Genomic DNA, 24,489 nt, shown 5'->3' on the forward strand with positions numbered 1-24,489 from the left:
GAAGTGCAGAGAATCCCAGGCAGGATAAACCCAAGGAGAAACACGCTGAGACACATAGTAATCAAATTAACAAAAATCAAAGACAAAGAAAAGTTACTGAAAGCAACGAGGGAAAAACGACAAATAACATACAAGGGAACTCCCATAAGGTTAACAGCTAATTTCTCAGCAGAAACTCTACAAGCCAGAAGGGAATTGCATGATATATTGAAAGTGATGAAAGGGAAGAACCTACAACCAAGATTACTCTACCCAGCAAGGATCTCATTCACATTCGATGGAGAAATCAAAAGCTTTACAGACAAGCAAAAGCTAAGAGAATTCAGCACCACCAATCCAGCTCTACAACAAATGCTAAAGGAACTTCTCTAAGTGGGAAACACAAGAGAAGAAAAGGGCCTACAAAAACAAACCCATTACAATTAAGAAAATGCTAACAGGAACATACATATCTATAATTACCTTAAAAGTAAACGGATTAAATGCTCCAACCAAAAGACACAGGCTCGCTGAAGGGATACAAAAACAAGACCCATATATATGCTGTCTACAAGAGACCCACTTCAAACCTAGGGACATATACAGACTGAAAATGAGGGGATGGAAAAAGATATTCCATGCAAATGGAAATCGAAAGAAAGCCAGAGTAGCAATACTCATATCAGATATAATAGACTTTAAAATAAAGAATGTTACAAGAGACAAGGAACAACACTACATTTTCAAGGGATCAATCCAAGAAGAAGATATAAAAATTCTAAATATATATGCACTCAACACAGGAACACCTCGATACATAAGGCAAGTGCTAACAGCTATAAAAGAAGAAATCGACAGTAACACAATAATAGTAGGGGACTTTAACACCTCACTCACACCAATGGACAGATCATCCAAACAGAAAAATAATAAAGAAACACAAGCTTTAAATGACACAACAGACCAGACAGATTTAATTGATATTTATAGGACATTCCATCACAAAACAGCAGATTACACGTCTCAAGTGTACATGGAACATTCTCCAGGATAGATCACATCTTGGGTCACAAATCAAGCCTCAGTAAATTTAAGAAAATTGAAATCATATCAAGCATCTTTTCTGACCACAACGCTATGAGATTAGAAATCAATTACAGGGAAAAAACATAACAAACACAAACACATGGAGGTTAAACAATACGTTACTAAATAACCAAGAGTTCACTGAAGAAATCAAAGAGGAAATCAAAAAATACCTAGAGACAAATGACGGTGAAAACACTATGATCCAAAACCTATGGGATGCAGCAAACGCGGTTCTAAGAGGGAAGTTTATAGCAATACAAACCTGCCTCAAGAAACAAGAAAAATCTCAAATAAACAATCCAAACTTACATCTAAAGGAACTAGAGAAAGAAGAACAAACAAAACCCAAAGTTAGTAGAAGGAAAGAAATCATAAAGATCAGAGCAGAAACAAAGAAAACAATAGCAAAGATCAATAAAACTAAAAGTTGGTTCTTTGAGAAGATAAAATTGATAAACTATTAGCCAGACTCATCAAGAAAAAGAGGGAGAGGACTCAAATCAATAAAATTAGAAATGAAAAAGGAGACGTTACAAAAGACACCACAGAAATACAAAGCATCCTAAGAGACTACTACAAGCAACTCTATGCCAATAAAATGGACAACCTGGAAGAAATGGACAAATTCTTAGAAGGGTATAACCTTCCAAGACTGAACCAGGAGGAAACAGAAAATATGACCAAACCAATCACAAGTAAGTACTTTGAAACTGATTAAAAATCTTCCAACAAACAAAAGTCCAGGACCAGATGGCTTCACAGGTGGATTCTATCAAACATTTAGAGAAGACCTAACACCCATCCTTCTCAAACTCTTCCAAAAAATTGCAGAGGAAGGATCACTCCCAAACTCATTCTATGAGGCCACCATCACCCTGATATCAAAACTAGACAAAGATATTACAAAAAAAGAAAATTACAGACCACTATCACTGATGAATATAGATGCAAAAATCCTCAACAAAATACTAGCAAACAGAATCCAACAACACATTAAAAGGATCATACACCACGATCAAGTGGGATTTATCCCAGGGACACAAGGATTCTTCAATATATGCAGATCAATCAATGTGATACACCATCATATTAACAAATTGAAGAAGAAAAACTATATGATCATCTCAATAGATGCAGAAAAAGCTTTTGACAAAATTCAACACTCATTTATAATAAAAACTCTCCAGAAAGTGGGCAAAGAGGGAAACTGCATCAACATAATAAAGGCCATATACAACAAACCCACAGAAAACATCATTCTCAATGGTGAAAAACTGAAAACATTTCCTCTAAGATCAGGAACAAGACAAGGATGCCCGCTCTCGCCACTATTATTCAACATACTTTTGGAAGTCCTAACCAGAGCAATCAGCGAAGAAAAAGAAATAAAAGGAATACAAATTGGAAAAGAAGAAGTAAAACTGTCACTGTTTGCAGATGACATGATACTATACATAGAGAATCCTAAAGATGCCACCAGAAAACTACTAGAGCTAATCAATGATTTTGGTAAAGTTGCAGGATACAAAATTAATGCACAGAAATCTCTTGCATTCCTATTCACTAATGATGAAAAATCTGAAAGAGAAGTTAAGGAAACACTCCCATTTACCACTGCAACAAAAAGAATAAATTACCTAGGAATAAACCTACCTAGGGAGACAAAAGACCTGTATGCAGAAAACTATAAGACACTGATGAAAGAAATTAAATATGATACAAACAGATGGAGAGATATACCATGTTCTTGAATTGGAAGAATCAATATTGTGAAAATGACTATACTACCCAAAGCAATCTACAGATTTAATTCAATCTCTATCAAATTACCAATGGCATTTTTTACCAAACTAGAACAAAAAATCTTAAAATTTGTATGGAAACACAAAAGACCCCAAATAGCCAAAGCAGTCTTGAGGGAAAAAAACAGAGCTGGAGGAATCAGACTCCCTGACTTCAGACTTCACTACATAGCTACAGTAATCAAGACAATACGGTACTGGCACAAAAACAGAAATATAGATCAATGGAACAGGATAGAAAGCCCAGAGATAAACCCACGCACCTATGGTCAACTAATCTATGACAAAGGAGGCAAGGATATACAATGGAGAAAAGACAGTCTCTTCAATAAGTGGTGCTGGGAAAAGTGGACAGCTACATGTAAAAGAATGAAATTAGAACACTCCCTAACACCATACATAAAAATAAACTCAAAATGGATTAGAGACCTAAATGTAAGACTGGACACTCTAAAACTCTCAGAGGAAAACATAGGAAGAACACTCTTTGACATAAATCACAGCAAGATCTTTTTTGATCCACCTCCTAGAGTAATGGAAATAAAAGCACAATTAAACAAATGGGACCTAATGAAACTTCAAAGCTTTTGCAAAGCAAAGGAAACTACAAACAAGATGAAAAGACAACCCTCAGAATGGGAGAAAATATTTGCAAACAAATCAACGGACAAAGGATTAATCTCCAAAATATATAAACAACTCATGCAGCTCAATATTAAAAAAACGAACAACCCAATCAAAAAATGGGCAGAAGACCTAAATAGACATTTCTCTAAAGAAGACATACAGATGGCCAAGAAGCATGTGAAAAGCTGCTCAACATCACTAACTATTAGAGAAATGCAAATCAAAGCTACAGTGAGGTGTATCACCTCACATCAGTTAGAATGGGCATCATCAGAAAATCTATAAACGACAAACGCTGGAGAGGGTGTGGAGAAAAGGGAACCTTCTTGCACCGTTGGTGGGAATGTTAATTGATACAGCCACTATGGAGAACAGTATGGAGGTTCCTTAAAAAACTAAAAATAGAGTTACCATATGACCCAGCAATCCCACTACTGGGCATATACCCAGAGAAAACCATAATTCGAAAAGGCACATGCGCCCCAATGTTCATTGCAGCACTATTTACAACAGCCAGGTTATGGAAGCAACCTAAATGCCCATCGACAGACGAATGGAAAACAAAGATGTGGTACATATATACAATGGAATATTACTCAGCCATAAAAAGGAATGAAATTGGGTCATTTGTAGAGACGTGGATGGATCCAGAGACTGTCATACAGAGTGAAGTAAGTCAGAAAGAGAAAAACAAATATCGTATATTAAAGCATATATGTGGAACCTAGAAAAATGGTACAGATGAACTGGTTTGCAGGGCAGAAATTGAGACGGAGATGTAGAGAACAAACGTATGGACACCAAGCGGGGGAAGCAGTGGCAGGGGCGTGGTGGTGGTGGGATGAACTGGGAGATTGGGATTGACATGTATACACTAATATGTATAAAATGGATAACTAATAAGAATCTGCTATATAAAAAAATAAATAATATTAAATAAAAAAAAACAGACAACCTACCAAACGGGAGAAAATGTTTGTAAATCATTTGTAAGAGGTTTATATCCAAACATACAGACAGAATCTTGCGGGATCTTAGTTCCCCAACCAGGCATCTAACCCACGCCCCCTGCAGTGGAAGCACGGAGTCTTAACCACTGGACCACAAGGGAAGTCCCCAAAATATATGAAGACAATCTGATTAGAAAATGGGCAGAGGATCTGAATAGACATTTTTCAAAAGAAGACATACAGATGGGCAACAGGTACATGAAAAGGTGCTCAACATCACTAATCATCAGGGAAATGCAAATCAAAGCCACAGTGAGATATCATCTTACACCTGTTAGAATGGCTATCATCCGAAAGACAAAAAATTATAAGTGTTGGCGAGGATGTAAAGAAAAGGGAACCCTTGTGCATGGTTGGTGGGAATGTAAATCGCTACAGGCACTATGGAAAACAGTATGGAGAGTTCTCGAAAAGTTAAACATAAAACTACCATATGATCCAGCAATTGCAGTTCTGGGTATTTATCTGAAGGAAATGAAAACGCTAACTTGAAAAGATATCTGCAAGCCCATGTTCATGGCAGCATTATTTACAATAACCAACACATGGAAGCAACCTAAGCATCCACTCATGGATGAGTAGACAAAGAAAATGTGGTATATATATATATATATATATATATATACATACATATATATATATATATATATATATATATACACACACACACACACACACACAATGGAGTATTACTCAGCCATTAAAAAGAAGAAAATTGCAGGACTTCCTTGGCGGTCCAGTGGTTTAAGGCTCTGCGCTACCACTGCAAGGGGGCATGGGTTCGATCCCTGGTCGGGGAACTAAGATCCCCACACGCAGCATGGTGTGGCCAAAAATAAATAAATAAATAAAAAGAAGAAAATCTTGCCATTTGTGGCAATGTGGATAGACCTTGAGAGCATTATGCTAAGTGAAATAAGTCAGACAGAGAAAGACAAACACCATATAATTTCAATTATATGTGGAATCTAAAATCAAAAACAAATTGAAGGGCTTCCCTGGTGGCGCAGTGGTTGAGAGTCCGCCTGCCGATGCAGGGGACACGGGTTCGTGCCCCGGTCTGGGAGGATCCCACATGCCGCGGAGCAGCTGGGCCCGTGAGCCATGGCTGTTGAGCCTGTGCGTCCGGAGCCTGTGCTCCGCAACGGGAGAGGCCACAACAGTGAGAGGCCCATGTAACGCAAAAAAAAAAAAAAAAAAAAAACAAATTGAACTCACTGATACAGAGAACAGATAGTTGGTGGGTAGGCAAAGTGGGTGAAGGGGATAAAAAGTTACAAACTTTCAGTTACAAAATAAATAAGTCATGTAAGGTACAGAATGGTGACTATAGTTAATAATGCTGTATTGTATACTTGAAAGTTGCTGAGAAAGTAAAGGCAAGGAAAAAAAATTTGTAAGTGTGGTGATAGATGTTAACTAGACTTACTGTGGTGATCATTTCACAATATATACAAATGTTATGTTGTACATCTGAAACTAACCATGTTGTATGTCAATGATATCTAAAAACAAACAAAACAAAAAAAACTTCAGAGAAATCTAAGCCATGCCTAATAGGTCCTTTAAAGCAGCTCCAGGTCTTTTCAGCATCCCAAGTGTATAACTGTAGGTCTTATGATTAAGTCTTTAACACATTCTGAGTTAAAAGACAGGGGTGCAGGCCCTCTCTGTTAACAGCAGGGCTTCTATAATTTTGAGGGCTGTTGTCCTACATCAGCCTCATGGAAGAGAGAAGAGTTTATCTCTAAGATCTGTGGACATGGCCTTTGTGTAATAAAATGGGTTATAAATTGATATACAAGAAACCCACAAGGCTTTTAAAAATATCAACTTGGACTGAAAGGGACAGATGCAATATGAAATGAAAGAGGCTTCTGTACCCCCAAAATTCTTTGAGCTGGTAACAGACTAAGAACTACCGAGCATGATCACAGAAGAGGGAGGATGACTCAAGGCTGCACTGACTTCCCAATGAATGGAAGCAAGAGACACAGGGAACTCCTAGAAAGTAATAATGGATCCTAAGAGCAAAAGGAGAATTAAGTGCTAGGGTGGATTTCACAATTGCTATGGACTAATGATTCCTATGTACTTCCCACCCTGCCTCTCCTTTCTGAGTGGGAGTATCTATTTAAAAAAAAAAAAAAAAAAAAAAGCAAAGAAAGGAAATGAAAGAGACAAAACAACCAATGCAAAGTGTGAATCTTGATTACATGCTGGTTTACAAAACCAAAACAAAAAGACTTGGCTGTAAGAGATTCTGGGAATAAGTAGGATATTTGAAAAGTGCAGATGCATAGTCCCTAAACCAGTCATTTCGGGTCAACCTCTGGGGGTGGGGCTTCCTGACAATGGTACCTTTGGAAAACTTTCCAGGAGATTCTGGCCTGTGATCAGCATTTGGGAACCACTAAGTTAAGACTTTCCCTTCCCCTTTGCTTCATCTTATTTTCCTGCCCTTATGTTTCCTCATTTACATTTTTTGAAGCCAAAATGCCAATATATTAATTTAAGATACAATCAGTAACTGACAAAGACCAGGACACTTGGGTTATACGATCAGCACATTCTCTCCCTGTGGCCAAACTTTGATGGAAGCCTAATCCTAATGAGAAGGATTAGGATACTTAATTTAATAACCACAGGAAATTACTTGCAACGTTCAGAAAACCTTGAAGTCAGTTTTCTGACTTTTAAAAATCTTTTTTTTTTTTTTTGCGGTACGCGGGCCTCTCCCGTTGCGGAGCACAGGCTCCAGACGCGCAGGCTCAGCGGCCATGGCTCACAGGCCCAGCCGCTCCGCGGCATGTGGGATCTTCCCGGACCAGGGCACGAACCCGTGTCCCCTGCATCGGCAGGCGGACTCTCAACCACTGCGCCACCAGGGAAGCCCTAAAAATCTTATTTCAATAAGTGGACTCAAATCTCTTTTTGGAACAAGGTAAAATAAATAACAACAACAACAACAATAACATAACAATAATAATAGCAGCCTCCACAAATTGACTCTTACTACATGTGAGGCACTCTAAAGTGATGGCATTTATCATAAAACACCTAACAACCTTACTAGGTACTAACAATAGCTAAAACCTCTGCAGCATTTACTATGTGCCAGGCACCTCTAAAGTGCTTTACCTGTATCAGCTCATTTAATTTTCACAATCTTATGACGTAGGTACCATTTTCATTCCCGCTCTACAAATAAGGAAACTGAGACCCCTAGAGGTTAGGAATTTGAGCCAGGATTTGAACCCAGGGAGGTTTCAGAGTCCATGCTTTTAACACTATGCTACTGGCCTCTCTAGAAATATCATCCACACGTTAACTCATTTCATCTCCCAAACCCCAGGAGAAAGATGGTTATAGCATGTCCATCCAACAGATGGGGAAATGGAGGCTCAAGGGGGTGAAGTGGCTATACCCAGTCACTGTGGCAGGACCAGGACTTGAGCTGGGTTTATGTGACCGCAAAGCCCTGAGCTCCACTATGGGAAGGCCTCCCTGGGTGCTGCCTGGGCCTGGCCACCTCACCTGTTTGTAGATGAGCTCGAAGGCCCCCGTGTCACAGCTGTGGTCCAGCCGTCGGTCGATGACCACGCGCAGGGTGTCGGCCTGTACGCCAGCACAGAGCTGGGCAGTGACAGCCGTGGAGGGTGCCATGGTGGGGCTGGCGTTGATCTCGATCAGCCAGGGCTGGAAGTCCTCACCGAACACAAAGTCAGCGCCATAGAGCTCGAAGCTGGCCTTCCGACACTGCACGGTGTCCTGGGAGGTCTGCAGGGCGTGGATCACCGCAGCCTTCATGCCAGGCACGATGATGGTGGACCAGGCGTTCGGGGCCCCCATCTCCCGCAGGTGAGCCTGGAACTTCTGGCTTGACCACATGTTGTCTGAGGGCAGCAGTGGGTGTCGGTGGCACGAATTCTCCAGGTGCTTCTGGATGGAGTTGTTGCACAGGTGCACAGAGCTGGGACAGAGAGCAGAAAGCTGAGGGCTGGCTCCCTGTGCCCCTCCCACCCAAACGTGGGGAGGGCAGGCAAACCCCGGAACCAGCCCGGCGCACTCTGGACCGTTCAGCTTGAGGTGACAAAGGCCTCATCACATTCTTCTAGGGCCACTACCAGTCTTCACTCAGGACCTCTCTGAGGGCACTAACTACAGGGGCCACAGTGTTAAGTACTTTGTGACAGTGTCAGTTAACCCTCCCAGTGCCTGGAAGGTAAGGAGGTGGTTAAGAGTACGGGCCCCGTGGTCATCAAGACACGTGTTCAAGTTCTATCTTCATCGCTGACTGGTAAGACCTTACATAAGTCATTTAACCCATGGGCTCCTTTCAACATCGGTAAAATGGGGGTAAGTAACAGTACCCACTTGACCGGGTTTTCATGGAGGACTGAGATAACATACATGAAGTACTCAGCAATCGTCACATACAGAGCATTCAGTAGCCGACAGCTATGAGCTCCATATTACTGCCTCCGTTCTTCAGATGTGGCAACGGAAGCTTAAATACTGATAGGTTTTCACCTGACCCAAGTCACAGAGCTTGGAAGCTTCAGAGACGGAATTTGAACCGAGGGCTCAACAGGCTTCCTCTCCCCCGAAATGAAAGCTGCAACCTGCCTCTCTCCTCTCGCATTTCTCCTGATCCCCCTTTACCGCGCTCTACATCCTTTCTTCCATAACACGTATCACTTTTAACCCATTAGATGACTTTACTGATTATGTTCATGGCTTGTCTGTTTCTCCCTGCTGGAATATGAACTCTTGAGGGCTGGGCTCGTTTTGTTCACTGTTGTGTCCCACGTGCCTAGAACAATGAACGGCACAGGGTACACACAGGTGGTTGGATGGACAGAGGCCTGCCTGCCTGCAGAGTGTGTTTGGAGCCCCGCATTGCCCTGGAATCGCTGCTCCTTGCCAGCTCCCCAGCTAGACTGGGAGCTCATGGGAGTGAGGGTTCTGGGGGAGACTCACTTGTCCAGGTTCTTCAAGGAGAAGGGCTGTGTAGAGAAGCGGATGTAGCTGTCGCGGTAGAACCACACAGTAAGTGGGTTCCAGTCGGTCACCAGGAACCACTGTCTCAGATCAAACTTGGTGCCAAAGATGAGCAGGGGCTGCTCAATATACTTCTGCACCACCCACTTGCCATCCTTCATCATTATGGGATTGCCGTCCACCAGCTTCAGCATCTCCTCCAGGTGGTCCATGCACACGATGCCTTCGGGGGAAACAGGGTGGTCAGGGATCAGGCCAGGCTTGGGCTGGGAGAAGGGTCAGGGAACCATGGACAGCTCATCATAAGCTCTCATCCCCAAAGGACTGATAGGCCCAAGTGGATAAGCCTGTCCTTCTCCCTGCTCCCTTTGGGAAAGCTGAGAATCTGCTAAGGATTTAAAGTTTTAAAAAAAATTAACCAGTTTTACTTGATGAAAAGGAATATATGCATGGATAACAATTCAAACAGTATTGGGCTTTTTTAAAAGCCATGTGCATAAATGACTTTGATTAGTTTTTCACAATAACTAATGGAATATAAAACAACAGAAGTGAAAAGTAGGCAGTACAAAAGGGTATACAATTTAAAAAAATACATCTCCTTCCCCAGAGGCAGCCAAGTGCTGCTTCCAGGTCCTATGGATAGGCTCCCAGGTTATGGAAGAGTTGTGTGTGCCTCAGTTTCATAGGGTTCTATGCACTTAAACATGCTAAGGAATTGGAACACTGCTTGGCACTTGGTGAGCATTCAGTAAATGTTAACTCGTATCATTACTACTAGTTACCTGTGGAAAACATCTCTAGCTATAGATTTGCTGGCTCAAAGGGTATGTGCATTTTTTCACTTTATAGACCAAAAATGTTCTACCAATCTGCACTCCCAGTAAGAGTGTATGAGATGTGTGTGTTTGCCCACATTCTATCAACACTGCTGATGATTTATTTTTGCCCTTCTCTTAGGTAGAATGATATTTTATCTGTTTTATAACGAGTGAAGTTAAGTATCTTGTGCTAATAAGGCATTATTTTAACGCTGATATATACAGTTGACCCTAGAACACGGGGATTAGGAGCGCCAACCCTCCGAGCAGTCAAAAATTCTCATATAACTTTACAGTAGGCCCCCTGTATCCGTGGTTCTGCATCCATGGATTCAACCAACAACAGATCATGTAGTACTGAAGTATGTATACAGCGAAAGAAATCCGCATATATGTGGACCCACGCAGTTCAAACCCACGTTGTTCAAGGGTCTACAGTAAGAATCACAAGGCAAACAAACACACAAATCAATGTCATTTCTTCATTGTTTGGCCCCTCAAACAGTCTGATTGCCCGCCAATGGCACAGAATAACTTGTGCTGGGTTCCCAAGCCAGATCCTTTCTCAAATGGCCAGAATGATCACTAAGATTCCCAATAACATGACGCCTGTATAGCCAAAGATTGAGGCTGTTCATGACCTCTGACCCAGCAATTTCACTTTTAGGAATTTATCCTAAGGAAATAAATGGAAAGGCTACTAAGATGTCTGCACAGGATATTCACATCACAGTGCTGCTTGTAATAGCAATTCATCAATCAATAATCAAACAAACAGGAAAAAAAAAATGGTGGCCACCTAAATATCCATCAGAAAAGGATTAGGTAAGACCGTGAGAGTACATCTAAACAAGATTAGACTATGCAGCTGTAAAACAGAATGAGGTAAGAAAGCACATACTGTACTTCTATATAAAATTCAAAAACAGGCAACACTCGTCTATGGTGTTATAAGTCAGAATAGGGGTTCCCGTTGTGGGGAGGTAGAGACCTGGAGATGGCACGGGAGGGGGCTCTCTAGAGTGCAGGTAGTGTTGTATTTCAGGATCTGGGTGCTGCTTCCACGAGTGTGCTCACTGCGTGACAATTCACTGAGTTGTATATTCACAATGCGTACCCTTTTCAGTGAAGTATACTGTATACATATTTCAATTAAGTTTTTCTAAAAATGGAGAGAAAATGTTGAAATACTTTGGGATTCACTGTATTATTCTCTCTGCTTCTGTGTATGTTTGAAAAGTGTCTATAATAATCAGCTAAAAACAGGCGGGGAAGAAAAGCAGATCTAGATGTACTAAAATGGAGTGATCTCCAAGATCTACTGTTAAGAAAAAAGAAAGGTGCAAAAAAATAAATGAGTAATACTCACTGATATGGAAAGATATAATAAATGAAAAAAGGAAGCTACCAAATAGTATGCTCTTATTTAAAATAAAGTGAAACATGCACACACTCTCCAGATGCCTAGAAGAAAGTACAGAAAGAAACACATCGCAAGGTGAACTGTAGTTATCTCAGTGAAATCAAGGGTGTCTTTGGTTCCTTCCACTTCTCTGTACTCTCTGATCTTTTTTTAAAAAATAACAATAACGTATTTTCATACTTGGAAAAAACCAACAAAACTATTTCCAAGGTAGAAAAAGAAAAGACTATGATGCTGGTTTTGAAAAGACATCCCAACAGGAGTGTCCCATAGTGTGTGAAGCTGCGACAGCTTCACCTGGACGTGATCAAACTCACCCAAGGACAGGCAGGACATGGAGTGATCTGCTGCCACAAGTCTGGCTTTTACATCTTGGAAGTCCGTGACCATCTTTTCAAGGCTGGGCTAATGCACCACCCCAGCTTGCTGGCTGCCCTGTTCAAATTCCATTCATGCTGAGCAGTCAGAATAACAGCTAAGAATAACAGCTGTTATGACAGAGCAGGTACTCTGTAAAAGCGCAGGATCTAAGCACTTTCCATACATGATTCTCATGTAATCCTCTCAGGTAGGCATTATTGGTTTCATTTGAACAATGATGAAAATGAGGCACGGAAGAGGTTAACTAACCTGCCCCAGGTCTTGTGGATATTAGGAGGCAGAGCTGGGGTTTGAATCCAGGAAGTCTTGCTCCCAGCATCCATACCCCTGACCCCTGTATTATACCCTCCCAAGGATGCACTGGTCAAATATGAGAGCCCTTCGATGACAAGCAACTGCACGTGAGTATCACCAGACCTGCCTAAAGCATTAACCTAAACCCTCAGGGCAGGAGAGGAGGGGCTGGCATCATCAGCACAGCAGCCAACATGGATGGGGTGGCTACTGTGCCGGGCACCATGCCGAGTGGTAGACGCACTACCTCGTTTAATCCTCAACCGATGAGGGAACTGAGGTTCAGAGAAGTGATGTAACTTGCTCAAGGTCACACAGCATGTAAGTAGCAGAGCTGGGATTCGAACCTAGGTAGTCTGGCTCCAACAGAACCTGTACTATTTAACTTCCCTGGCCTCTAGCTGGGGAGGGTGTAGGGTGCCGGTACAGGAAGCAGGGGCTGACCCCCACCTCGTCCACGGGACTTGGCTCCAGGCTTCACGATCCAGATGTTGCGATCTCCTTCCATGTCCATCTGGGGCACCACGGCCCGCAGCTGCTGCAGGATGTCCTCACAGCGTTGGACCTGAGTGTCGAGGTACCTGAGTTCCGCCCCCTCGCTGTGGGGAGACGATGGGACTTGGGCAGCGCTGGGCCTGGGGGCATCCTGGTGAACAAGGCAAGGGGAGACAAAAGCTCCCTGGCCATGGTCCAACCAGCTTTGGTCACGCCCTTCCCCTAGAGATCCAGATAGGTCTCTCCCAAACCTCCAGCCCCACGCTCAGGCTGCCCCCCAAACCCACCCTGCCCAGGGCACTGCCCCAGACTGCTGGGATGGGAGAGGACGGAGACATTCGACCTACTGCACCGCCCTCACTCCAACACTCCCCCTTCTGCCACCTCCCTTTCTATCACATTAAAACTGCCTTTGATAGAATTGAATCATACCAGCATCAAATGAGGAGGCACCACTATGTGCCAGGCACTGTGCCAAGGGCTTTACCTATATTATCACTAATCCATCTCCAGGGAGATGTTACTGGTCCCATTTTAGAGAAGTATAAACTGAAGGTCGGAGAGTTGAGGGATCTGCCCAAGGCCACACACTGAGTTAAGTGGGAGGATGCAAACTCCACTCTTCCTGATTCTTCCATCCACAGGGGCTTTTGGGGGTTCATTCCCTTCCTAATCAGAACCTAACACTGGTGGATAGGTGGGCGCCTCCCTAGTCTAATTCTTTTCTAGCACATCTGTATCACACATCTCCTTGATTTATTTCTCTTCCCTTCACTTACCACCTGACACCCAGACTGATTTGGCTATTGCCTGTCTCCGCTCACTGGAATGTAAGCTTTATGAGAGCAGGAACATTTTTTGTAGTTGTTATTCTCTGTTGTAGTCCCAACCCCAGGCAGTACCCGGCACTTAATAGGTGCTCCCTGAAAGTTTGTTAACTGAATGACTGGTTGGATAAGTAAGTCCTCTGGCGGGAGCTGGCCTCAGCAACTGGGCCGTACTGACAAGGGTTCATGGACAAAGAGGGACCTGTTCCCTACAGGACACAACATGTCCTAAGCTAAACCAAGTCACAAAATACCCCAGATGGTAGCCTCATCCGAACTCTCCCATTTGTTTTCTTCTGAATGAATACGAAGGAAGCCTCCACTAGATGGTAACGTGTCTTTAACATCTTAGCCTCTTGAATGTCTCCAGCCACGGAGAACTTATCTCTGTTGCTAAGGCAGGAGCAGCAGCAGCAGCTGGGCAGTGCCAGGAACAGGGACAGTTAGATGGAGGGGGCTTGGCAAGGCCTCTTATTCACACGTAAGTCCTGGCTCTTCTATTTCCACAAGGTTTGCTGGAAACTTTTCTGTGGCCATGGCATGAAGAATCTGCTGAGCAAATCTGTGATTTGGCCCGGGAGAGCGTCACATGGTCGTGGCAGGGGTACGTGCAACTTGAAAAAGTGTATTCAACATGACAATGTGATTTTATATTTAGCAAAAAAAAAAAACCAGTGTTTCTGTGGAAAGTGAACCTTGATAAAAGCCTGGTTGGTGAGGGGAGCGGGAGAAAAAAAAAAAAAGCCTGGCTGGTGCGTCATGGATTTGTTTTTTAAAAAGTTGAGAAGCAGCGGTAAATACTGAATAAATTAATAAAAGCTAATGATCTGTACTGAACAATTCAAGGCAATGTTATATGATGTAATATTTTATGTAATCCTGACTTTTGAGAGGTTCCTCCAGCCCCCAACTTGCCTCACATCCAGAAATGCAGAGGGCTGACATTCTCTCCACCTACTGTTCTAACTCAGTCCTGATAATTCTTAATTTAAGAAGGGTGGCTGGGGCTTCCCAGGTGGTGCAGTGGTTGAGAGTCTGCCTGCCGATGCAGGGGACACGGGTTCGTGCCCCGGTCCGGGAGGATCCCACATGCTGCGGAGCGGCTGGGCCCGTGAGCCATGGCCGCTGAGTCTGCGCGTCTGGAGCCTGTGCCCCGCAACGGGAGAGGCCACAACAGTGAGAGGCCCGCATACCGCAAAACAAAGAAAGAAAGAAACAAACAAAAAACAGAAGCAATATTGTAACAAATTCAATAAAGAGTTTAAAAAAAAAAAAAAAAAAAAAAAAAAAAAAAAAAAAAAAGAAGGGTGGCTTCATGTTTTCTGGCAGGTGAGGGGAAAGTATGGCGTCACCTAGTTGTTGTTTCCCAATGTTTAAAAAAAGATACAAATGAATTATTCATCAATGATGTGGGTGTGCTTGGTAAGTCATTCGTCCAAAGTTCATTTATTAGTTCTTCAGTCTCCCCTAACAATCATTAAATCTGTCTGTTCCTTTCTATTCTAACGTCATGCCAGCTGAGGCCCTTGGCACTCCCCCCAGCTTACTGCTGTGTGCCCCTGAGGGCAGGGACTTCGTTTCATTTCTGGAGCCTGGTACAACTCCTGGCACATAGGAGGGGCTTGGTAAATGCTGAGTGCGCTCCTGCCTTCAGGGCCCTCCTCCGTCCAGTCTCTCCCACACACTCTGTTGAACGGAGTCTCTCTACAACAGCTCCAGGTCCATCTCAATACTCTTTTGCTCTGCTCAAGAACCTTTTCCCGGAGTGTGTTCTGCAAATGCAACCGCTCAGGATGCTTGGGGCGGGGGGCTGGGGTCACGTAAGTACAGGATGTACTTGCACACTCTGTCTCTCTTGGAGGTTTATACCACCAATAGGTTCTGAAAAGTCCTGCATCACGGAAACCTATTTTAACTAACTCTGTTTGACCCAATGTTTTCCAAATGTGATGGACCACAAAAGCCCTTTTTTCATAAACTCTATTTACAGCCTGTAGTACTGGCATCCTGTGTAATACACTTTGGGAAACGTTGGCCTGCAGGATAAAATCTAAATGACTTAATAGAGTCTTACTTTGTGAGTGAATACTATGAGTCAGTGCTGAGAACGTCATACAAATTATCCTGTCTAAGCCTACCTTTCAGGCAGACATTATTTTTAAACCAATTTTACATTTGAGAAAAGCAAAGCTCAAAGATTAGTGACGTTCCCAAGGTCACGGAGCTTGGAAGCGGCAAAGGCAGACTCAGGTCTACCTGAGAGCACAGCTGTGATCTTAGTCACTATGTCAACATCTGGGAAGAGTGGTTTGGACCCTATTATGGAGGCAGTGGGAGCTCTTGAGGGTTCTGAAGAAGGAGAATAGTAGGGTGAACGAAACGGGGAGGCTTGGAGAGAGATGGGGGCAGCACTCGACAGAGAGGGTCTGTCCCTGAGCATCAGCTCAGAACACGGAAGCTGCCCGAGAGCAAGGAGCACCTGCCATGCCCCATGGCCAGGGCTGCAGAGGTACTCACTGGACCACTTGATAGTAGCGCTGGAGGAAGAGGGACCAGGCCTCAGGGCTCAGGTAGAGCGGAGCCTCCATGTCCTTGTCAATGTCCACGTGGGCCATGTTGTTAAGGTGCTCCTTGCAGGCGCACAGAGCCTCATCCACAAACTCTGGGGACACCGTCACCGGCTTTTTCTCTTGTTTCTTGGGCTGCTTGTCTCCTGTAGAGACGGGGAGGGGGCTGTCACTATCCCATATGCCATGGCCCCCATTGCCCCAAGGCCTGTCACTTACCTGAGACTTCACCCTAAATACACCTGAGGCCCAGCACACACCTGCATCCCCTACTGCCCTGGGACCTATCAGTCACCTGGGGCTTTTGCTCTAAATTCACCTGCGGCCCCAGTGCTCACCCTTGGGCCCCAGTGTCCCAGGACCTATCACTCATTTGAGGCTCCACCCTAAATGTCCCTGAAGCATCTCAGCACGTATAACCCAGTACACACCTGCAGCCTCTCCACGCTTGGGCGTTCTGACACACCTGCGGCCCTTGTGCCCCTGCTCCTGACACATGACAGTCTTCTTTGCACCTGACACACCCAAGAGACAGCAGCTGGACAGTTGGCCTCTGGAAGAGCCAGGGATTTTCCTCCTCCCAGTAGAGCTGCCCCTCACTTCTTCGAATCCCTGGCTGAGGAGACCCTGGGTTACAGGACGGAGGCTGTGAGGTAGGAGCTAAGTCCAGAGAGGGAAAAGGCAAGCAATGGGTTGAGCCAGCAGGCAGTGAGGGACTCTCTGTGTCCCCCTTCACAAGGCACAAGGAGTCCTCAGACCACGTGAAACTACACGGTTTCACAGCTTCCTCTCCTCACAGACCTGAGCTCCCCACAGGGCAGGGATGGACCACATCCTCTTCGTCTGTCCTCTCTAGAGTGCTTGGCCACATGCCAGGCCCATGGGAGGGCTGAATGAGGCAGTGGGTCATTAAAAAATGTATAGGAAGACACTTGGGTAGGTGGTTGGGACAGAAAAGTGATGAGTGGGTGGGCCGGAGGACACATAGGTGGTGGACGGATGGATGGAAAAGAGTTAAATGCATGGGGAGACAAGGACAGATAGGTAGATAGGTAAGACGGCGGAGTGGCTAGATGGAGAGGGAGAGAGGAGCTGAGAGGAGGAGGTGAATGAACAGAACGACAGTCGGGGGGAAGATGAATGGATGGCTGAATGGGTAGGTGCATGAGTCGGGTGGGTGAGGACGTAGGCAGATGGATGGACAAAGGGTGGACAGATGGGTGGGCAAATGTACGGATGGGTTGGTAGCAAGGGGTGGTGGATGGGCAGATGGATGAGAAAAATACAAAGACAGATGCGTGGATGAACAGGTGGGTGCATGTGTGGCTGGGTGGGAGGATAAGCACCTGGGGGGGTGGAGGTAAGCACAGTACTTACCTGGGGCCTCCTCCTCTTCTGCTTGGATAGAGTATGACTTCCGTTCTGACTTTACCACCAGCTTGAGAACGCTGCGGGCAGCTGTCAGCCAGAAGTCCTCTGTTCCCGGGGCAGGGGACACCCTGCTCAGCCTCTAGGCTCCAGGCCTGTTCTGGTTCTGGAACCTGATCATGACCTGCCCCATTTTGGATCCGGAACCTGACTACTGTTTCTGACTCTAGAACCCGGATTAGAACCTGGATTCTGTTTCAACTGTAGAACCAGACCCAGAACCTCACTTGACTTGGCTCATATTCTACCTTCAGAATCATGCCTGGATCTGCTGTCTGATTTCTCTCTTCTGTTCCTGATCCACTTTTTTTTTTTTTGGTGATTTTTTTTTAAATTTTATTTTTTAATGGAGGTATAGTTGACTTACAATGTCCTGATCCACTTTTGATATTTATTTATCTAGCCTGAGAACCAGACCCTGGCCCAAAATCTATATCAGATTTGGAGACTCATTTAAACCTAGCATCTAATCTGGATCCAAATTCTGACCTCAATTTAGAGCATGTGCTGGAGTTGGAGCCTATTCTGCCTGAGAATCCCAAAGTCTAGAGCCTTTTCTAGATTTGGAACCCAGTCTAACCAGTGGAATCTGACACAAAGTTGGAACTTATTCTGGATTCCAAACTCAATCAAGCGACCAACTTTTAGAACCTGCTCTAGAAAATAAGATAAGCTACAACAGCTCTTCTGGAGGTCTGGGTTGACCAAGGTAGGAGGCTCATTAAGGGAGGCACATTAGGGAAAGATAAGGATTGGGGATGGAGAAGGATATCTGCTGGGGTAGATGAGGGCATGAGGAGAGGGGCCCTTTGCTCTCCAACACCAGCCAGGGCTTTAGCTCTCAACCTTTGGCCTGAGGGTCCATGGGGCTGGCATCTCCTTACCTATGAAGGCCTTTTTGTCATCCTCAGCCCCCAGGCGGTAGCAGCGCGGGAAGAAGGAGTCGGCATCAGCCTCGTCAAACCACGGCAAATTCCGGAGATTGAGACATAGACCCACCTATGGAGTTAGCCGCTGAGGGGGCAGGGTGCGACTGGCCCAGAGGGCCTCCAAGGGCCCCCACACTTGGCACACACCCAGACAGCTCAAGGGGACCCTGCTCGGACGTGCTCAGAGCCTCTGCCCCACTTGCTAGGCTTGACCCGCTCATGTCCACCTCCCCGTGTTGCCCACGTGCTTCCTGCGCCGAGCATGCCCCACATCCTTCCTATCCACTCTTTCACACCCTTAAATACCTGCCTTCTCCAGGAATCCTCCCAGGCCATACTGATAATATACTGGCAGGTCTCAGTTACAAAGCCTATCATTCTTGCCATAACCCTAGAAGATAGGTCTTACTGGTATTCTCATTTAAAGATGAGGAACGTGGGCTTCCCTGGTGGCGCAGTGGTTAAGAATCCGCCTGCCAACGCAGGGGACATGGGTTCGAGCCCTGGTCCGGGAAGATCCCACATGCCGCGGAGCAGCTAGGCCCGTGAGCCACGACTACCGGGCCTGCGCTCTAGAGCCTGAGTGCCACAACTACTGAACCCGCGTGCCTAGAGCCTGTGCTCCGCAATGAGAGAAGCCACCGCAACAAGAAGCCCGCGCACCGCAATAAAGAGTAGGCCCCGCTCGCCGCAAGTAGAGAAAGCCCCCGTGCAGCAACAAAGACCCAAAGCAGCCAAAAATAAATAAATTAAAAAAAAAAAAGATGAGGGACCTGAGGCTCAGAGAGGTGAAGTCACTTGTTAATAAACCCAGCTAAGATATAATGGATCCATCAGCCAGATATGCTCTGCTTGGAGAGAAGGGTCCTCCTGCTCACGATCACCGGATATGGTGTTTGTTCTGCCTCCAGATCCCATCTGGATCCTGGAGTCTATGTTAGGCATCATGTCTATGTGAACCAGACATGCTGCAGGGGTTGGATTTGAACCCAGCCGTGTCCGAATCCCACTGAGTCATATACCTCCCCATCTCCTGAAAACTCTTACTGACAAGGGGAACAGGGAGTGGGGTTGCCGGCCCAAGGGCGGCAGGGGGCTTAGAAGCTTCCATGCCCGCGCCCTGGAGAACCCACCTTTGTGGTAAAGGAGCCCGCGCGGGCATAGTGGTTTATCATTTGATCCTTGGAGAGAAAGCGACAGTCCAGCACATTCCGCCGAGTGGTCCAGATGAAGTAGGGGGTCTCATCCCGAACCATGCGCGACTGGGGGGAGGGGAGGAGACAGGGGAGGCTAATGTGGGCAGCACAAGGCCCAAGGAGGCTTCTCCCCGCCCTGATGAGCAAGGTGGGTGAATGGAAGGAGAGGATGCTACCAAGGGGGCCTCTAGCCCACATGCCATCTTTGTGTACGTTAAGAAAAGACATCTCTTCCTCCGGGGCACACACTGGGTGAGCAGAGAGCAGGTGAGCTCGCAGCTCCTTTGGCCAGGTGCCCCTAGGCAGTGACTAAGCCCCACAACTGAACGCCACACCTTGTTCTGGCTCTTGGCCATTAGTGACTTGCTCAGTGGCATGACTGTGACTCCAAGCTGATGGGCACACAGCATGTGACAAAGGCTCTCTCGTGGGCTCCACCTCTCTCCGTCCTTCCTGCAACTCTGGGAGGTAGGATTATTGATAACCTGTAACACCATGTGCCAGGTGCCTGTTCTAAGCTTACCATGTCAACTCATTTAATCCTCACCACGACCCTATGAGGTAGGTGCTACCATTATCCCCATTTCACAGATGAGGGAACTGAGGCACAGGGACTTGTCCAAGGGCTCACAAGGTTGGGCCATATGGAAGTGGCAGTCCTCCACCTCGCCTGACAGACGAAAACGGCAGTTTGGTCTAGCTCAGCTCAGTAAGTGGTGGTGCCAAGATTGAAAGCCAAGTGTCCCCATCTCAGCACATAAACCCTCCACAACATCATATCAGCCTCTTTCAAAACGTTTTAGCCCTTCCTGCTAGCCTTCCCTTGCTGGGGACGGGGGAAGATGAACTATGGGGTTTTTATTTGGAAGGGGGAATTACCAGGCATGGAGGTTGTGCCGGCTTCTGATAACAACCTAGCAAACAGTTCTGAACCCAGGCCAGCCTTGTCTGTGTCCCTCACCACTCCGCTGGCCTACCTAGGCTTTAGAGAACCAATCAGTTTTTACCACAGATAGGGAAACTGAGGCCCAGAGAAGGAAAGGACTTGTCTGGGGTCACCCAGCTGGACTCTAGTGCTCTCCCTCAAACGAAGCAGACCCCTGTCCAGCCCACTGGGCCCTCACCATCACAGCATGCGTCCCACGCAGGTCATCAAATTCCAGTAAATCATCGAAGTCGAACAGCTGTGGTGGCCAGAATGCTTCATCCTCATCTTCGTCCTCTGTGGATGCAGAGACCAGGCCTGGTAAGGCCCCTGTCCCCACCCCACAGGCCCATATCACAGCCTCAACCCTGGGACAGTGGGAACCAAAGGGATGGGACTCAGGAAGTTTCGGGAAAGGGAGGGATTGCTCACCATCCTCAGTGGTATCACTGTCACCCATGACTGAGCTATCCAGATCCTTGTGTGGTGGTGGCAGCGTGGTACCCAAGTGATGGACCATCTTCTTCTCTACCCAGCCCCTCCGGCGCAAAAGGCACCGGATCACAGGGTAGTGGCCTTGGATCATGAAAATCTTCCTCTGCTGCAAGGTGACAGAAGAATGCTTGTTCAGTAAGTACAGCCTAAGTGCCTGCCACAGGGGATATAATGGTGAACCAGACAGCTATGGTCTCTGCCTTCAGGAAATTTTTATATTCCAGTAGAAGAGACAGGCTATAAATAAATAGAAAAATAACCTGCATAGTAATCATCATAAGAGTAACAATATTTATTTGCTAATATTTATTGAGCACCTACTATGTGTTTATCACTTATATACATTACTAACAATGATATGTATTTTTAATAGATACTATTATCACCACTTAACTGGTTATGAAACAGAGACATAGAGAGATTGAGTAGCTTGGCCACACAGCGGTTAAGTGAAAGAGCAGGAATTTACATCCAGGCTGGCGAGCTCGAGAAACTGGATCTTAATGGGGACCCAGAGAAACGCAGTCAGGGGAGGCTGAGGAGGAGCCAGAAATGTGCACAGCCGGGCAAATGGCAGTTCAGGCAGAGGGAGAAAAGCATGTGCAAAGGTCTTGAGGCTGGAGAGGTTGGGAGGAACTGGAAGGAAGCCAGGGTGAATGGAGTGTGGAAAATGAGGGGGAGACGCCCTGAGAGGTAGGAGTAGACTGTGGAAGGTCCTGCAGGCCTTGGAACGAACTTGAATTTTATATTAAGAGTAGCATGAAGCAATAAAGTGAAGGGAGGGAGTGACATAGTTGGAGGCTGTAAGTGTGGCTTGCTGGCTCGTACGGAAAGCAGATGGAGGAGACAAGGATGGAAGCAGGCAGATGAGTCAGAAGGCTGTTGTGGTTTCTGCAGGTTCTTACAGTGGAGATGGATGGGAACAAGGCAACAGAGTTGAGATTCGTTTTGGAAATAGAGACTAGTTTTGCTGATGGGATTAGATGTGTGGGTGAGGGAACAGAAAGATCAGATTTCTGGCTTGAACAACTGGGAGATGGAGAAGACCAGAGAGTAGGGAGGAGAACAGGTTTGGGCAGGAAAATCAAGAGTATGGTTTGGGACATGGGTCTGAAATGCTTTGATGTTCCCTGGGCGGAGATGTCAAGTGGGGGGTTGGATCTCTGGAGCGTGCAGTTAGAGAACAGGCTGGGCTGGAAAGGGCATGGAGGGGGCACAGCACACTGACTGGACTCACGGCCAAGGAGACAGGCGTGGAGAAGGACCCAGGGAACCAGGAGTGTCCCTAGAAGTCTTCAAAGGTTACTGAAAAGTAGCTGCCAGGGAGGGAGAGAGGAGAACTAGGAGTGTGCAGACAGCCAAAAGGGAAGGTAAGCGTGGGGGGTCGGTGCCTAAGGTGCCAAACAAAGGTCAGGACAGAAAAGGGACTGACTGCTGGATCTGGCTCCTTGGAGGTCACCAGTGACCTTGACTAGAGTGGTTCCCGATGGGAGTGGAGAAGGGCAGGGAACCAGAGTGGTGGGAGCTGAGGAGTGAATCCCAGGTACAGTAGACAATTCTGCCAAGAAGTCTGGCTGTGAACGGGGTATTGAAAAATGGGGAAGTATTTGAAGACGGGTGTGGGATCAAGGATTTTTTTCTTGTATGTTTTCTAAGGATGGGAGAAAATAGGGAGGCAGGATGAGCCACTCTCCAGGCCCTTTCTAGACCCCCAAGCTCCCTCCGACCTTGATAGCTCTCTCCACGTGGATCTTGGCGTTTCTGAGCCGGCCCATGTGTTGAGACGCCTTGGAGAATCCTCACCAAAGGACAAGAGAACCTGCAGAAAGATGCGCAGTGGGGCTGGGGTAGGCACCCCTCCTCTCTCTCCACTCTTCATCCGGATGCTCACCCTCTACAGCTCTTCTCCGGATCCCCACGTCCGCCCCCAGTCTTCGGGTCCTGGCCCCAACCGCCTCGGGGCAGGAGGGGCCGGCCGCAAGGGCCTCACCGTCCTGTGGCGGGTCGTCCTCCTGGGCCGGGGTGAGCGAGGGCCCGGGGGGGCGGGGATCCGCGTCTCCCTGGGCGTGGCTGCCGTGGGCCGAGGACTCGAGGTCGCAGCCTAGGCGGCGCGCCGAGGCTGGGCTGCCGGCCCAGCGTTGGCCGCCTGCCGGAGCCACCTCTGGAAGCCGGAACTCGGAGTGGCGCGCTCAGGGCCATGGGGCGGGGGGACTGGTGCGGGGCTCGGGCGGCAGCGGTTTTCGCGGCCAGCTGCACTCGAGACCCGCGTCCTGGCGGTACCAGGCGGTGGAGCCGCGGGGTGCAGCCCCCGGCTCCCCCGCCCTCAGGAGCAGCGCCGCGCCGGGACCGTGCGTGCGCCCCTCGCCGCGCGCACGCGCGCGCGTTCCCAAGGCCCCAGAGCCCGCCTCCCCTCCACGCGCAGCCGCGTCTCGCGGGAGGGCCCTTCGGTGCCCGAGCTGGGCCCTCCGTTCTGAGGCCCCGCCCTCTGTTTTTCGTCGCCTTAGCAACCACTCCCCCGGCACAATCAGGCCTCGGGTGGCTGGTTCGGCGGGACTACTTCCAGCAGGCCAAACTCCGAGCCTCACCTGCCCCAGACCCTTAATGAACAGGGCGCTGGAGTTGGAAGCGCAGAGCACTGGTCCGCCAGTTCCTAACAGAGTCCTAATTCTTTATCCAGCGCTGCCTGGGGCTTCAGTTATTCCGCAGTATTCATAGGGGACCACATGCTAGGTGGTGAGCTAGGTGCTGGGGACCGGAAGAACCACCTAGAGATGGTCCCTGATTTCACGGAGCTTACAGCCAAGTGAAGGGGAAACAAACAAAAAGCAAGCAACACAGGAATAAAACAGGTGTAGGTATGATAAAGGCAATGAACAAGCAATGAACTGAAACTAGGAAGGGGGCACACTTTATATAAGGTAATCAAGGATGTCCTCTCTGAAGAGGTGACATTTAAGCTGAAGCCTACAGAATGCAAAGGTGTTGAGGAGTTTGCCAGGGGAGGAATAGCATTCCAGGAAGAGGAACGTCTCAGCAACAGCCCTGAGAGAGGAAGAACCTTCCTGGGGAACTAAAAGGAAGCCAGTGTCCTGGTGAGACCTGATCAGATCTGCAGGACCTGGCAGATGGAGCTAGGGTAAGGTCCTTGGGGGTAGATTTGAAAGCCAGGGCAGTATTATGGGGAAAATAATGAAGTG

At 46.8% G+C, this 24,489-nt stretch overlaps 1 protein-coding gene across 7 annotated transcripts in view; it reads right to left on the reverse strand.

Moving 5' to 3' along the window:
- TTLL3 (tubulin tyrosine ligase like 3) overlaps positions 1–23,939 on the reverse strand; it is a 31,628-nt gene extending 7,689 nt beyond the window's left edge. Inside the window, exons 1-12 of one of the 7 annotated variants that reach the window (XM_081245035.1) lie at positions 23,283–23,852; positions 23,020–23,111; positions 21,230–21,398; positions 20,997–21,094; positions 19,810–19,938; positions 18,632–18,746; positions 17,697–17,795; positions 16,751–16,834; positions 16,270–16,465; positions 12,881–13,029; positions 9,491–9,734; positions 8,045–8,480 (exon numbers count right to left, since the gene is read on the reverse strand). In XM_081245035.1, the coding sequence (XP_081101161.1) occupies positions 8,045–8,480; positions 9,491–9,734; positions 12,881–13,029; positions 16,270–16,465; positions 16,751–16,834; positions 17,697–17,795; positions 18,632–18,746; positions 19,810–19,938; positions 20,997–21,094; positions 21,230–21,398; positions 23,020–23,067 (1,767 nt within the window). In that variant the 5' untranslated portion in view covers positions 23,068–23,111; positions 23,283–23,852. Of the gene's footprint in view, positions 1–8,044; positions 8,481–9,490; positions 9,735–12,880; positions 13,030–16,269; positions 16,466–16,750; positions 16,947–17,696; positions 18,747–19,809; positions 19,939–20,996; positions 21,095–21,229; positions 21,399–23,019 lie in introns of those variants that run through there. The other 6 variants (XM_081245033.1, XM_081245036.1, XM_081245034.1 and 3 more) reach the window with 6 other exon arrangements.
- Between the last annotated feature and the right edge of the window lie 550 nt (positions 23,940–24,489).

The sequence above is a fragment of the Mesoplodon bidens genome, assembly GCF_964165515.1.
Source record: "Mesoplodon bidens genome assembly, chromosome: 10".
Taxonomy (NCBI): Eukaryota; Metazoa; Chordata; class Mammalia; order Artiodactyla; family Ziphiidae; genus Mesoplodon; species Mesoplodon bidens.